The sequence below is a fragment of the Centruroides sculpturatus genome, unplaced genomic scaffold, assembly GCF_000671375.1.
Source record: "Centruroides sculpturatus isolate CEXI.00-Female unplaced genomic scaffold, Cexi_2.0 scaffold290, whole genome shotgun sequence".
In the NCBI taxonomy this organism is placed as follows: domain Eukaryota; kingdom Metazoa; phylum Arthropoda; class Arachnida; order Scorpiones; family Buthidae; genus Centruroides; species Centruroides sculpturatus.
Window position 1 is genome coordinate 468,842 of NW_019384526.1, and position 15,582 is coordinate 484,423.

General features: G+C 34.8%; 2 protein-coding genes across 2 annotated transcripts; both read left to right on the top strand.

Annotated features, from left to right (window-relative positions):
* Positions 1 to 2,030, top strand: LOC111622869 (mucin-2-like; the record flags this gene model as incomplete). Its single annotated transcript, XM_023365303.1, has 3 exons — positions 1 to 246; positions 746 to 812; positions 1,525 to 2,030. Coding segments are annotated over exons 1-3 (819 nt in total), but the record flags the coding sequence as incomplete, so codon positions are not given.
* A 2-nt stretch (positions 2,031 to 2,032) lies between these two features.
* Positions 2,033 to 15,582, top strand: LOC111622870 (mucin-2-like; the record flags this gene model as incomplete). Its single annotated transcript, XM_023365304.1, has 8 exons — positions 2,033 to 2,435; positions 2,525 to 2,545; positions 3,618 to 3,971; positions 7,433 to 7,731; positions 11,187 to 11,253; positions 13,689 to 14,621; positions 14,734 to 14,754; positions 14,949 to 15,582. Coding segments are annotated over 8 exons (2,460 nt in total), but the record flags the coding sequence as incomplete, so codon positions are not given.

Consider the following 15,582-nt stretch of genomic DNA (forward strand, 5'->3'; position numbering starts at 1 on the left):
ATGAAGGCAAGCTGTAAATTTCGTGAAGATAGAATCCTGGATGTTACTCCTATTGCTCACTTCGAGAACACTCATCAGATCGCTTGTTTGTCGAATTGCATTAAGATGGAAGGATGCAAATCGTTTAATTTTGGACAAGGAAACTGTGATTTGTTACCCGTAAAAGTCTGTGATAATGGAATCGAAAGAGAATTTATTGATAAAGAAGGGTTTAGCTACTATGATCTGTATAACAAAGATGAAGTGGTAAGTTAGAAAAGTTTTAATTTTTAAATTTAATTTCCAAATATATATATTTTCTAATGAAAAAGTGTTAAGTGGAAAGAATATTGTCTAGAAAAATTAAGAGATTCTTAACTAAAGACATCTAATTACAATATAAAAAAGGATTTTTTTTAGGCTCTTTTATAATTGTTTTAAATTTAATTAAATTTAAGCGGTTAAATAGTTTTGTATGAAAAGAACTGAAGCAGCAATTGGTAAATTAAGCATTTTTTAACTTTAGTAGTGTAAGTACGCTCTACTAATTTTATAATTTATGCATATTTAATGATCAGAAATGTAGAAAACAGAATACTTTTGGATTTTAAAATATAAATTTCATTTTATTTTATAGTTTTTTTTAAATAGACTAAAATACTGTTTTAAAGTAACATAATAGATTAAATGATTATGATTGTATGATTGAATAAAAAGTATACGATTTTCAAAAATTTTTAATTATTTATTGTAATGATAATTACAGGAGAGCTCGTCTAAAACTTGGAAGACCGAAACTTGCACTGTTCATGGAAAATGTTTAGCCGAATGTCGTAAGTATAAGGATAACTGTAATTAAAGAGCTCTGTAGAAAGAACTATTAGGCAAATATCAATCAAATTTTGTATAAATACTGTCCTGGTTTTGATTTACGAGAAGAAAGTTTACTTTGAAATTCAGCCACTAGGGAAAGTTTGGCGCTGTTGTCTCTTTAATATGTGTATTATTTACTTTTGCTAACGAATTTCGGGTATAAAAGCAATCGCAAAACGTTCTTCACAATTCTTTGATAGGTGAATAGTCGGGGTGCTCGTTTGCCTGACTGTGTATTAGGCTCTAATTGTTAAAACTCTTTAAATTGTCTATTTCATATTCCACGTTTGTTAATCTTATCTGTAATTGAAATTAATTTATTACACTATTTCTATTAACTCTCGAAATTCTTTGGAAAACCTATGTAATATGAACGTAATGAAGCAGCGTGAAAGTTTGCCTTAGCGGTTGAATTTTCAAGTAAGAAACTTTTACTCAATTCAAAATAGTATGCACAGTACGAGTATACCAAATTTGGTTGACATTTGTTTTTTCTACAGAAAGCACTGACTACCTACTCTTTATTTGTGATCACTTTGCATATTATTTTAATAACTATAAAAGCTAAAAAAGTACAGATTTAATGTAATAAAAATGATATAAACATATATAGAATTTTCTACATAGAAATTTATATCGCCTAAGTGATTATTGGACTATTTTTTCTTACAGCTCTAGTTACAACCACTACTCAGTCGACTACTACTTCCACAGCTACTAAGCCTGTAACTACTACTAAAATTTCTACAACTACAGTAACCACACCAGTTACTACCACTACAACAGAGCTTCCTACCACAACAACCAAATCTCCCACTTCAACAACAACAACTATCAAGACTCCGACAACCACAACTACCATTACCTCAACAACTACTAGTACAAGTGAATCACCTACAATGACTACTACTGTTGAACCTTCGACAACAACCACGACGACTATTACTGAGCCTCCAACAACAACAACTACTACTGAACCTCCCACCACAACGACAACTACGGAGCCTCCCACTACAACGACAACTACGGAGCCTCCCACTACAACGACAACTACGGAGCCTCCCACCACAACGACAACTACGGAGCCTCCCACCACAACAACTACCGAGCCTCCCACCACAACGACAACTACGGAGCCTCCCACCACAACAACTACCGAGCTACGGAGCCTCCCACCACAACGACAACTACCGAGCCTCCCACCACAACGACAACTACCGAGCCTCCCACCACAACGACAACTACCAAGGTTCCTACGACAACTACGGAGCCTCCCACCACAACGACAACTACGGAGCCTCCCACGACAACGACAACTACTGAACCTCCGACGACAACTACTGAATCTCCGACGACAACTACCGAATCTCCGACGACAACTATCGAGCCTCCCACCACGATTACTACAGAGTCACCTACAACAACAGAAACTCCAACAACCACAACTGCTGAGCCTTCTACAACTACTACAACTGAACCACCAACTACAACAGAAACCCCTACAACTACGACTCAAAAGCCTACAACAACTACCCAGATGCCTACAACAACAATCGCTCCGGTACCCACAACTACAACTGAAGGTAATTATTTCTGTTGTATTGTTCAGAATATGTTAACTTTATAATTGGTTAACTGTATTAAATAATGAAATTATATTTTTCCGTAACAGCCGCTACTACTTTGGGTCCATGTAAGTATGAATTATTTTATTCTCATTAATTTAAACGAACAAATCTACATTTACATTAAACAATTCCTCAATGTAATTAAAATTTTAGTTAAATAAAATTAACTTACATCCACAATTTCAGTAATTTAGGCTTGTTTTTAGTGTTGACAATTTGAAATTAAAATGCATATTAAAATAAATTTTATGTATTCTTGTAAAACAATTAAGTTCTTGCTTTAAACTTTACAAATTTCTGAAAGATCCTTTTGTAATTAAGAAAATATGAAAGATATATTTCGATTTATTCTGATGGGCACCCCAAAATCTCTTTGGCCCCGGCTGCACCCCTTCTCATAGGGCCTGATTACGTTTTTATTCTTAAAAAAAATCAAAACAACATTCAGTAATCTATATTAATTGTTAGGTGTACTGTACATTTTTGGTTTTTAAGTGTTCTGATGTAATAGAGAAACAAGGGTACACAAATTATTTTAGGCACCAAAGTACAAAATACAACTATTAAGTTCAACAAATTAACGTACAAGCTTCATCTGTGTTCACGAGAGTGAATGTTTTTATTCGCTCTCGTGAACACAACTCTAATTATCTTTACACACATGGAATCTTATAAATAGCGCAACCCGTTAATACGTCTTAAAGCAGAAGTACTGGTACCATCTTGTATTGAGTAGACTGTAGTTACTGAATTGCAAGAATTTTTAAAATATATATTAATATAATTCTTATTCAAAAAAGCAAAAAGTATAAAAATAAATTTCAGGTGAACCCCGTCCCTTTGTGAATGCCATTGTTGGGAAATACTTTTATGGTTTGGTTTTATTTGTATATTGCAACGCAACACGTTTGCAATCTGCCCATAAAAGGACTTTCTAAGGAAAACTGGCCCTTATTTAGATGTTACTACTGTGAATAAACCCAGAAAACTTCACGTAGTCAGCTCGTTTGCAAGGCGCGAACCCATTAATGTTTTATCCACTCAGCCACTGATGGACACTTCTAAATTGATAATACACAATAACTAATATTAATAATACTGTTTAATTGACATTTTATTTATTTATTTAAATTTTAGGTGATTACGAATATACTTCTCACTCAGAATTAGAAACGTGTCTCACGGCAAAGGACAAATGTGAACTGGCTCTACCCACAACTGTCAATCAAAATCTGCATATCATTCACGCCATTAAAGATGGACCAAAACCCATTGCTGGGTGTTACTGGTTCGGATTAGAAACTGTGGAATTTCAGAACGATCGTTTTAAACTTGGAAAAACTGGTAAAGAATTGAAAGGTTCAGACCTACTTTTTCCAGACGATTTTAAATTCGTAAAATCGGGATGTATAGCTATTAGTACTAGTCCCTTTGTTTGGGATGTTCTACCAACAACAGGAAAGTGTGGTTATGTTTGTCAGAAATATATTGGTTAACTTTTATCATACTGGGCTGCAAATTGAAAAAAAAATTGTAGACCTATAAATTCCCACTGTTTTTAATCTCGAGAACGTAGTTAGATACATGACATCGACACAGTGCTCTTGATTTTGGTAGTGTCTTTCCCCTATACATCATACTTTTCCTGTTAACAGTAGAGTCGTGCCAATTGTCTATCTAACTATACTCTCGAGATTAAGAAAGGACAGACGGACGAACAGACATATGCCAGTGGAAATTTATGAAAATTGCAGCCCAAATATGGAATAATTCTCACAGACTGTTTGATTAGATATCTACATCAAATGTTTTATTAGCAATATAAGTAAATAAATAAATAGATGAATATTAATTATAATATCGAAAAAAATGATAGATTAAATCTTAATAAATTTTTAAAACACTTTTTAAATTATTAAAAAAAGTGTACAAATTAATTTAATTAGTCACGTAACATATTATAAAGAACTAAGTGATTAATGATCTACATGTGTACAATCATTGTTGATACTTTCAACTGTGACAAATGTCTACTGAAGATTTTGGTATTATTTTATTCATAATTTGACTACTTAAAAATATTTCTAGTGTCACGAATGTATTTGTTAGTCACGTCAACATAGTTATAAATAAATAGGTTTTGTAGTGTTGTTGCATTATTTATTTCTAATTTCTCTTCACACGAAACACACACAAATATTTAAATTATATTATTAGAATCTGTTAATATAAAATTTATGCAAAATAATTAGTAAATTTTCAATTTCATAACTCCATTCGGCTTTCTTTTTTATTGTAATATATACAAACGTATAATAGAAAAAGTTAATAAATAATTCAATTATTTTTTTGAAGTACTTTTTAAGTGTATACGAATTTCATCTATGTTGTAAAGAAGCCACTACAACGTGTGCATTTGAAAAGAGAAAAATGACATTGTGCACCGATACCAAAACCGTAATCATTTGAAAACGAGTTATTTATGCATTATTAGCGGCAGTTTCTGTACCTGTAATGTTTACAGGTATGTTTTTGGAGACGCCAATTGTCTTTTCAATGCGCGTGCAAAATAAACAGTTACATTAATTCACTATCCTTGGAAGGCGGTAAGACGAGAAACGATACACCGTCGCCGTCAACGGGTGCATCTTTGTCCGCACATAATATTGGCAACAGGTTACACGAAGTCCCGGGAATCGGCAATGGGTTTCCGATTGCCGGGCATGCCGGCTTTACCGGTCCTGCAATATCCTGTGGCTACACGTAATCCTTCGTGGTGTTGCGATTTCACTTTTGAGGAGTGTAGTAAGAAAATTCTTCATTGAAATACGGTCGTGAATTCTTCAGAAGCCCGAGATGTGTTTGCCATGCTCACGATTTATTTGGCATGATTGTGATTTATTTGCCTTTATCCTAATAATTCTGATGACCCGCCTCTGCAGACTAAAGTCTAAGGTAGGAGNGTAAGTCTACACTATAATACATCATTAATTAATGTTAATTTATAATTCAAAGCATCTTACCAAAAGATTTTATCATCAATACAAGTAAAACAATTCGAGAGTAAACAGCGACTGAACAACTGATGTAACTTATCAGTATGATCTCGAACGATACGTGAATATTGAGTAATTTTTCCATCATAAAACTAAATCTGTACTTCCTCTTCTAAATATAAATCGACGATAAAAAATGTGATAAGATGAAAACTTAATTTTAAAATTTATTTCAGTTGATTTATGACTATATCTATTCGAATTCGGGTTGAAAATTTCGCAATTTCTACAAATTTTTGCTCGATCGAACGTCATAAAATCGAGTAAACAAACGTTAAGTTTTTAGCATAATTCTACATTCAATTTACCTTAAAGGTAAGGAAAATTTTAATTAAATTTAAGATACAAGAGAATTTCATTTAAAAATGTCATTAAATTCCGATTTATTAATATATCTGTTAGTTAAGGAGTAGCAGAAAGAATTAAATCATGTAGACAGGGGAGTTCGATTTAGTCTCAACTTTGCGCCAAATCGAGTGTGGCGTTAAACGTTGAATAGAAACGTAAGAATAGTGCATTTTCTACTTTACAATAGTATTATTTTATCTTAAGTTTAATTCTTAGTTATATTATAAAGTATGTAGAATATAAGTATGCTGCATTAAATAAAGTAAACATGAATTTTCTTTTGTTAATTTATAAATTAATGTATCAAAAACTGCATAATTTATAGAAATTTAATTACTTCTAACATTCCTAAGATTTTCTTTAAGACGAAAAACGATACGCCGTCGCCGTCAACGGGTGCATCTTTGTCCGCACAGAATTTTGGCAACAGGTTACATGAAGTCCCGGCAGTCGGCAATGGAGTTCCGATTGCCGGGCATGCCGGCTTTACAGGTCCTGCAATATCCTGTGGCTACACATAATCCTACGTGGTGTTGCGATTTCACTTTTGAGGAGTGTAGTAAGAAAATTCTTCATTGAAATACGGTCGTTAATTCTTCAGAAGCCCGAGATGTGTTTGCCATGCTCGCGATTTATTTGGCATGATTGTGATTTATTTGCCTTTATCCTAATAATTCTGATGACCCGCCTCTGCAGACTAAAGTCTAAAGTACGAGTTCCCAACTTGTGTTCCGCGAAACCCTAGGGTTCCGCGAATAAAATTTGAGGTTCTACATTAAAATCCACTGAGTATATAATATAGTGATATATGAATGTGCCAGTACAGAATTGGTAATTGTTCTAGTCTTGTATTGAGTCCTCTTATCACGTCCTATACACGTGCTACAGTTATTTATAGCTTTATAAACAGTGGGGCCCAATTTATCGATAACAGAACGAATAGAAATCATAACGTAATGTTTGACAAGATAATGAAACCATACAAAAAACGGTAAATCTTAACTTAAAGCTAAAANGCCCAATTTATCGATAACAGAACGAATAGAAATCATAATGTAATGTTTGACAAGATAATGAAACCATACAAAAAACGGTAAATCTTAACTTAAAGCTAAAAGATCATTGAAAATACAAACAAACATTATATGAATAATTAAATTTTTTTTTTGTATTAATTATGAATCAGCGGTAAACACACAAAGGTTTTTATATGTTATTTTACCTAGTAACTAAGTAACAAAAGTCTATAATATTTGTAAAATTTACAAAATTATTAAAATATTTATCTGAAATTTTATAAATTATCAACTAGTTTCCAACGTAGTGTTTCTGTACGCTTTCTANCAGCGGTAAACACACAAAAGTTTTATATGTTATTTTACCTAGTAACTAAGTAACAAAAGTCTATAATATTTGTAAAATTTACAAAATCATTAAAATATTTATCTGAAATTTTATAAATTATCAACTAGTTTCCAACGTAGTGTTTCTGTACGCTTTCTAATGCTTATTCGATGGTCATCATGTTGCTGTTATATTTTCTTATAGTATGGTGTTTTTCCAGTTCTTATCAAATTATACCAAGCGATAAGATAACAGAGATGAAGGCAAGCTGTAAATTTCGTGAAGATAGGATCCTGGATGTTGCACCTATTGCTCACTTCGAGAACACTCATCAGATCGCTTGTTTGTCGAATTGCATCAAGATGGCAGGATGCAAATCGTTTAATTTTGGACAAGGAAAGTGTGATTTGTTACCCGAAAAAGTCTGTGATAATGGAATCGAAAGAGAATTTATTGATAAAGAAGGGTTTAGCTACTATGATCTGTATAAGAAGGATGAAGTGGTAAGTTAGGCTTTCAGAATTTCTAAAACCTCTTTTCGTATTCTATTACCTCAGCTAGTTAAATAAAAAAATAAACTGGATTCTGAAGAACTCTAAGAATATTTTATAGTCCTATATACAGGATGTATCAGAATGACGTTTTAAAAATTTTAGGGATTGTAGAGGATGAAATTTTGAACGTTTTGATATCAGGAACCTACAGCCGGAAATGAGATACGTATAAAGTTTCTACTGCACTTTGCACGTCCTATATACAGGATGTATCAGAATGACGTTTTAAAAATCTTAGGGATTGTAGAGGATGAAATTTTGAACGTTTTGATATCAGGAACCCATAGCCGGAAATGTGATATAAAGTTTCTACAGCACTTTACAATTTTCAGTCGGTATGCTGAATGAAACATCGAGTGAAGGTGGGTATGGGCCGCACTCAGTGATATTGCCCAAGACCAGAATAAGATGTAAAGTTGTGTATGAAGAAGTTAGGATGAAGGGGAAGTACAGGAGATAGGATAGAAGGAAAAAGACCTTAGTCCATGGGACTCAAGGGCGTCTGCATCTCATATATTTAAGACAAATACTTACATTACATTATTTACAGTTGTACACAATTAGTACAGTAGATAAACAGTCAAAGGATGCTAATGAGTTTGTAGACAGCTAATACATTATCGTTACATTGCAGAAAATTCATATAAAAATCCAGATAGTACAATTTCAAACTGGAAAGTTACACAAGTAATACTTTCACGTACATAATTTGGTGACTTTGTAGAAAAAAATTTTTGTAGTTGGTATACAGTGACGTAAAGATTTACATTAAATAACGGGGAACACATTTACTATTACCATGATAATTCCAGGGATGCAAACATAGATTACAGCATGTTAGTCCAATATCTTTATGTCTTGAATGAATTTCTTTAACGCTTTGGAGATGTGTTTGTTTTCCGTGAAGACCCTAAGCTCACAGGGCCAGAGCTCATTCCTGTTCTGTATTTCATTTATGAGTCCCTTTCGTTGGCTTGAGTAGCTAGGGCAGTGAAAGAAAATGTGCAGTGGATCTTCCTGTTCTTTGAGAGGGCATGGGCAGAGTCTATCAGTTTTATTCAGAAACCTTTTCAGGTAACTGCGAAAGTTTCCGTGCCCTGTATACATTTGTGTAGTTGAGAAGGAGGGAATCAGGTGTTTATAACTGTGACGTTGTTTCACACTAGGAATAAATTGTTGGGTGAGCCTACCTGTTGTACCAGTGTCCCACCTGTCTTGCCAACGTTTCCAGGAGTATTCTCTGATTTGGTTGTGAAGCCATTTAGGGGGAATAGCACTGAAAGAATAGTGAGTGATCCTTTCTGGAGCGGTGCGGGCCAGCAAGTCTGATCTCTCGTTGCCAGCGTTATGAGCATGGCCTTTCACCCAGTGGAGCCTGATGATGATACGGCGTAAATGAATTATAATGTTGATGATTTGGTAGACCCGTTGGGTAGTTGCTGTTCAGCTTTTTCAGTTTCAGGAGTGCGACACGGCTATCACTGAGAGTGGTGATGTTCTTTCTGTTGTGTTGATGAATGTTGTTCAAAGTCCACTGTAGGGCGTGGAAGATGGCTAGCGACTCTGCTTGGTTAGCAGTGCAGTGATCGCCAAGCTTGTACTGCACCTGTTATAAATTCCTTTTGTTGTAGGTGACCACCATTGAGCACCAAACGCCTCTGTCAGACTTGGAGCCATCCGTGAAGATGTGGATCCCGTGGGGTGTCATTTCCCTGAAGATTAATTTGAGCGTCGATAAAAGTTTTTGGGTGGAATGCATGCGGACAAGGGAGGTAGTCCAAACTGTGCTGCTCGATGTGGTTGGAAAGCAAAACTGTTTCCGTATAGACTCCGATTCCTGTGGTGATGTTGTCAAATTCCTGCCTACTGATTTGGTGAGTTGCCATCTTGTAATGATAGTACTTCCAGACTCTTTCTTTTACTATAAGATCAATGGGGATGATGTTAGCGATGGCGAGTAAGGCATCAGTTGGCGCGGTTTTGTAGGCTTTCGTGATAGATATTGCAGAAAGTCTCTGGACCGATTGCAGTTTTCTTCTGATGTGGGTTTTCCTCACGAAGTTTCCCCATAGTTCTGCGCCATAGAGTAATATTGGTTCTACATCCGCGGTATATAGGAGTCTAGAAGTCTCACTCCCATAACCCCAGCGGTTCCTGGCAATGGAATAAAGGGAAGGAGAGACTGTGATAGCTTGTTCATAAGTATAGTGGACATGGTACCGCCATGTTAGTCTGTTGTCCAGAATGATGCCCAAGTACTTGATGACTTTCTTGTTTTTAATCCGTATTCCGTCTATTCTGATAGTGGGTTCTTTCTGGAGAGAAGTGTTGCGGGGAAAGAGAATGCACTCGCACTTCTCATATTTTATTTTTAGTTTCCTGTTGGCGCTCCAGTGAGAGATTTTCTTTAGTATGTCATTGGCCCTGTCTTGAAGAACCTCTTGGTTCCTATGCGAGATGGCCACTATAGTGTCATCTGAATAACCTTGTATCCTGCACTTGTATTCCGTGGGAAAGGTGGAGCTGAGCTCCAGCAGGCTATTATTCATGAGGTTCCAGAGAAAGGGGCCCGACCGGGAACCTTGGGGACACCCTCTAGTTATATCTTTCTTGCAGTAGTGATTGTTGGCTGTGGAAGTGATGATCTGCCTGTTGAGAGGTAGCTCCTATAGAGATTGAAAAGATTTCGGGGGTTCTGACCCTGTGTCAGTTAGCGCTTTTAAGATGGCTGGCCACCATGCGTGATCGAAATGCTGAATGAAATAGCAGAATACAGTATTTATGACAAGTTTTATTGATAAAACAGTAGAGTACAATCAAACTGTACTGTAAGTACATCGAATCAATGGCTCCACTACTTTAGAGTAAATGTTTAATGTTACGACCACCAACTTCCTTACATAATGTGCAACGACGAACCATGTTTTGTCCGACTCTCTGTAAGATGCCACGCTCCCCTCTGATAGCATTAAATGCTGTAAAGATGCGGTCCGTAAGCTCATGAACTGTTCCTACAGGTGTTGCGTACACAAGGGACTTTACATAACCTCAGAGAAAGAAGTCAAGAACAATAACATGACGTCAATGGACAGAAGGGTAGCTACCAAAGTGAAGGATGGTCAAGCACTTCCTACCGCTGTAGAAACTTTATATCACATTTCCGGCTATGAGTTCCTTATATCAAAACGTTCAAAATTTCATCCTCTACAATCCCCCAAATTTTTAAAACGTCATTCTGATACACCCTGTATATATCTGGCCCTGTCCCTAAGCACTGCAGGCCTGAAAAAAAGCTCTCTTAAGCTTTTTTAGGCCACAGATTTTATGACTTATTTTTATGAAATAAAATGCAAAAATATCGATTTTAAAAATTAATTATTGAAATCGCTATACTGTATTTACAGGAAAGTGCATCTAAAACCTGGAATACAGCAACTTGTACTGTTCATGGAAAATGTTTAGCCGATTGTCGTAAGTATATCTCTTTTTTTATATTTATATTTGATTTAACATCTGCAATTAAGGCAACTCTATAGACCAAATGTGTATGTACGTTAAAGTTGAAGTTAAATAATTAAATAGGAGACATAAAACGAAATGATTTCCCGGTTAAAACATTTAAGAATTTCGAATTAATAATTTAATCTTAGTTTTTAATTAAATAAAACAATAGTTTTGTTGTTCAGATAATAAAAGAAAGTAAACTTTTTACGTATAATTTTTAAAAAAATATTATAAACTTTTTAAAGATATTCGTGCGATTTTTTTAAAAATATTCCGATTTAATGCTATTTAGCTATACATATCTGGTTTGATTACATTTCAGGACACGCCGAAGACATTTCCGTAAATAGATTAGTACTAAAACATGCCACTGTGGCAATTTTGGCGCTGCAAGCAACAATATTCATGTAAGAACTTATGCTATACAGAGATATTAGCGAAACAGGTAATACTGCTTGATGTGGTCCCCATTCTGAGGGTATGAAGCCTGAAGGCGTTGTTTAACAGTCGACCGTAATCGATATAGGCCTACTAAAATGCATTGTGATAGTGTCTTCAAAGGCTACCAAATTTGTGATATGTCTTCGATAAACTTGCTTTCTAAGTGTCCACACGACCAAAAATCATACAGATCCAAAGCAACAAAATTGCCATAGCGGTGAGATTTGATACTTTTTCTTTCTTCATTTTTATACGGAAATGTTTTATGCATCCTGAAATGGCCTTTTACTAAATTTGGCAGCATTTGGACCGCTAAATAACTTACTAAACAGCATCGAATAGGAACTTTAATTACGATCACAGTGTGTGTGTTTGTGTGTTTTATATATGGCCATGGTATGTAATTAATTTAAAATATTTATATGTATTAATAATTGTTTTATAATATTTTATAAACGTACTTTATTTTCTAAATAAATTTTAAAATAGAATTCTGAAGCTTAAATTCAATTTTAATTTCGAAATCTAGAGATTTCATTAACATAAAGTTTATGAGTCTGATAAAAATATGGAAAAAAAAATCCATAACTGCTATAAATGCTTAACTTAAAACACAGTAAGCCTGGCTAATAAGGGTTGAAGTTAACGAAATTCCTAGTTAGAGGCGTGTTTTGGCCACGTGAATACCATGTGTGACATAGTTTTGTAATGAAATCTACTAAAAAAGTAATTTTGGTAGATGACCTTGCCATGGTTCATTTTATATTAAGTATATGTGTCTCGAGTTAATTCAGTGATTCTGTAAAAGTAAGCGCACACAACACTACTCAAAGTACCCATTGATCAAATAACGGAGGTGTAAAAGTCGCAGGCACAAATATAGATTTTGCACTTTCAATCTATTAATAATCTATGTACCGTATTTTGACGAGTATAAGTCGCACTTTTTTTACTACTTTCCGGGGCTCAAAATCATGATGCGTCTTATACTCGACAGGTAACCATTTTCTCAGTGAAATTATCTACAGTAGTGGTTTACTCTAGGGACCAACCTGTGCAGTGGTCCGTTAAGCAGATGGTCCCTCAACCAAATGGCTAGATTATCAGATTATCAAGTACCTAGATTATCAGATTAGTGACACACGAGTCATCGCCGCCATGTTCTGTCGACTGTCATCACGTGACCTCTGAGTTTACATTAAGAAATGACGACTATTTCAGTTTAATAAAGGTATCGATTCATCCATCTGTCATATTCCTGAATAAAAAAACGAATAAAATGCATCTTTAGACAATCCGATTAAAAAAGTTTCTTTCAAAATTTTTTATCTCAAAATAGGGGTGCGTCTTATACTTGACAGCGACTTATACTCGTCAAAATACGGTACTTCGTTCAAGGACCTTTTGTCTGGTCAGCAATCCTACAATATAATGAAATTATGTTAAATAATAATTTATAGTATTTATACTGTTAAATTATAGAAATTTAACTCGGTCAAAATCTTAGAGCTAAGGTTAGAGTTTCAAACAATGAATGTAGTTGGGCCTCTAGGCCAGGCAGTGAATGATGATCATAAATTTTCTGCTGACAAGTCATTCAGGATCTGCCAACTTGTACTGTAATGTCAAATTCCTCGCGCAACTTCCAGTTCCCATTTCGTTTGATCATCCGATATATATATATATATATATACACCGCGTGATAAAAGTAACATATATTTATATGTTAATTTTTATCAATATATTGCTTTATATGTTTATATATTGCTATTACTGTATTGTGTTGTAATATAATATTGATTACTATTTAAATCTATTATATAAAAGTTTATAAATGTTTGGATAAATATGCAGTACATATTGATATTGTAAGTTATCTACATTATAAACATTTATATATTTTAACTTCCTATATAAAATATTTATAAACTTTCCGTTAATCAACCAATTTCCATTTATAGCTTTAATTACAACCACTTCTCAATCGATTACCACCACCACCACTACTGAACCTCCTACTACCACTGAACTTTCTACTACATCTACGGAATCTATTACATCTACTACTGAGCCTCCTGTAACAATAATTACTACAACTACTGAACTTAAGATGACAACCACTACCGAGCCTACAACAACAACGAAACCTATTACAACTACTGAATCTCCTACGACAACAACTGAACCCCCTACAAGTAGTAGTGTTCCTACAACAACAACAACTGAATTTCCCACAACTACTGAGGCTTCTACGACAACATCAGAACCTTCAACAAGTACTAAGCCTCCTATGACAACACCAGAACCTCCAACAACCACTGAGCCTCCTACTGCAACTACCGAACATCATACGACCACCACTACAGAGCCTCCTACGACCACCACTACAGAGCCTCCTACGACCACCACTACAGAGCCTCCTACGACCACCACTACAGAGCCTCCTACGACCACCACTACAGAACCTCCTACAACTACTACTGAGTCTTTTACCACAATCACTAGTATTGAGCCTCTTACGACGACAACAACTGAATCTTCTGTAACAACAACGACTACTATTGAGCCTCCCATTAATACAACTACAGAATTAACTACAACTACAACTACTACAGAACCACCCACAACTCTAACTACTACCGAAACGTCTACAACAACATCTACCGAAATTCCTACAAGCACTACTTCAAAACCTTCAACAAGCACAACTGAATTTGCAACTACTACCACTTCGACAGAAATTCCGACTAGTACAACCACTCAAAAGCCTACCACAACTACAGAGGCACCTACTACAACAAGCACTGTGCCACCCACAACTACCACTGAACCTCCAACAACAACAACAACTCCTGTTCCTACAACCACCTCGGTACCCACAACTACAACCGAAGGTAATTATTTTTATTTTACATTTCGAAACATTTTATAATTTAATTATTATATATCAAATTCATAATTTACAATCAATTAATTGTATTAAAAAAATCAATTATATTTTTTTAGAAGAAGGCACTTTGGGTCCATGTGAGTACGAATTATTTTATCCTCATTAATTAATTTTTAACCAGAAAAGAAATTAATATAAAACAATTTTGATCGATCTAAAAAATTATACACCTTTTCTTCTGTTAAGAATTAATGCAATATCTTACTTGTTAACAGTAGAGTGTGATTCTGTGATTCTTTGATGTTACTTAGTAAATATTATTTCATTTCAGGCGATTACGAATACACTCCTTACTCAGAAATGGACGTGTGTGCCGCTGTAAAGGACAAATGTGAACTGGCTCTACCCAGAACTTTTGATGAAAATCAGCATATCATTCACGCCATTATAGATGGACCAACACCTATTGCTGGGTGTTACTGGTTCGGATTCGAAACTGTGGACCTTCATAATGATCGTTTTAAACTTGGAGAAACTGGTAAAGAACTGGCAGGTACAGATTTACTTTTTCCAGAAGATTTTAAATACGTAAAATCGGGGTGTGTGGCTATTGGTACTAGCCCTTTTGTTTGGGATATTCCACCGGCATCAGTAACGTGTGGTCGTGTTTGTCAGAAATATATTGGTAATTGAATTTATATTATCTTACTATTGTTAACATATCACTTTCGATTCTGTAATTTTTTATTGTAGTACGATTTCATTGTTTAATGAATGGTGAATTTAAGAATAAGTCGATAATTGTATGTCTGTAGCAACTGTTATTGAAGAGTTTCAGTCGAACACACTTATTATTTGAACACACGTAGCACTCATACACTTGAAACGATTGGTAAAAATTGATCTTAGCCAAGTATTGTGCACTCAATAAGCCTGGAAAAATAGAAGTTATGTTGATCTTTGTT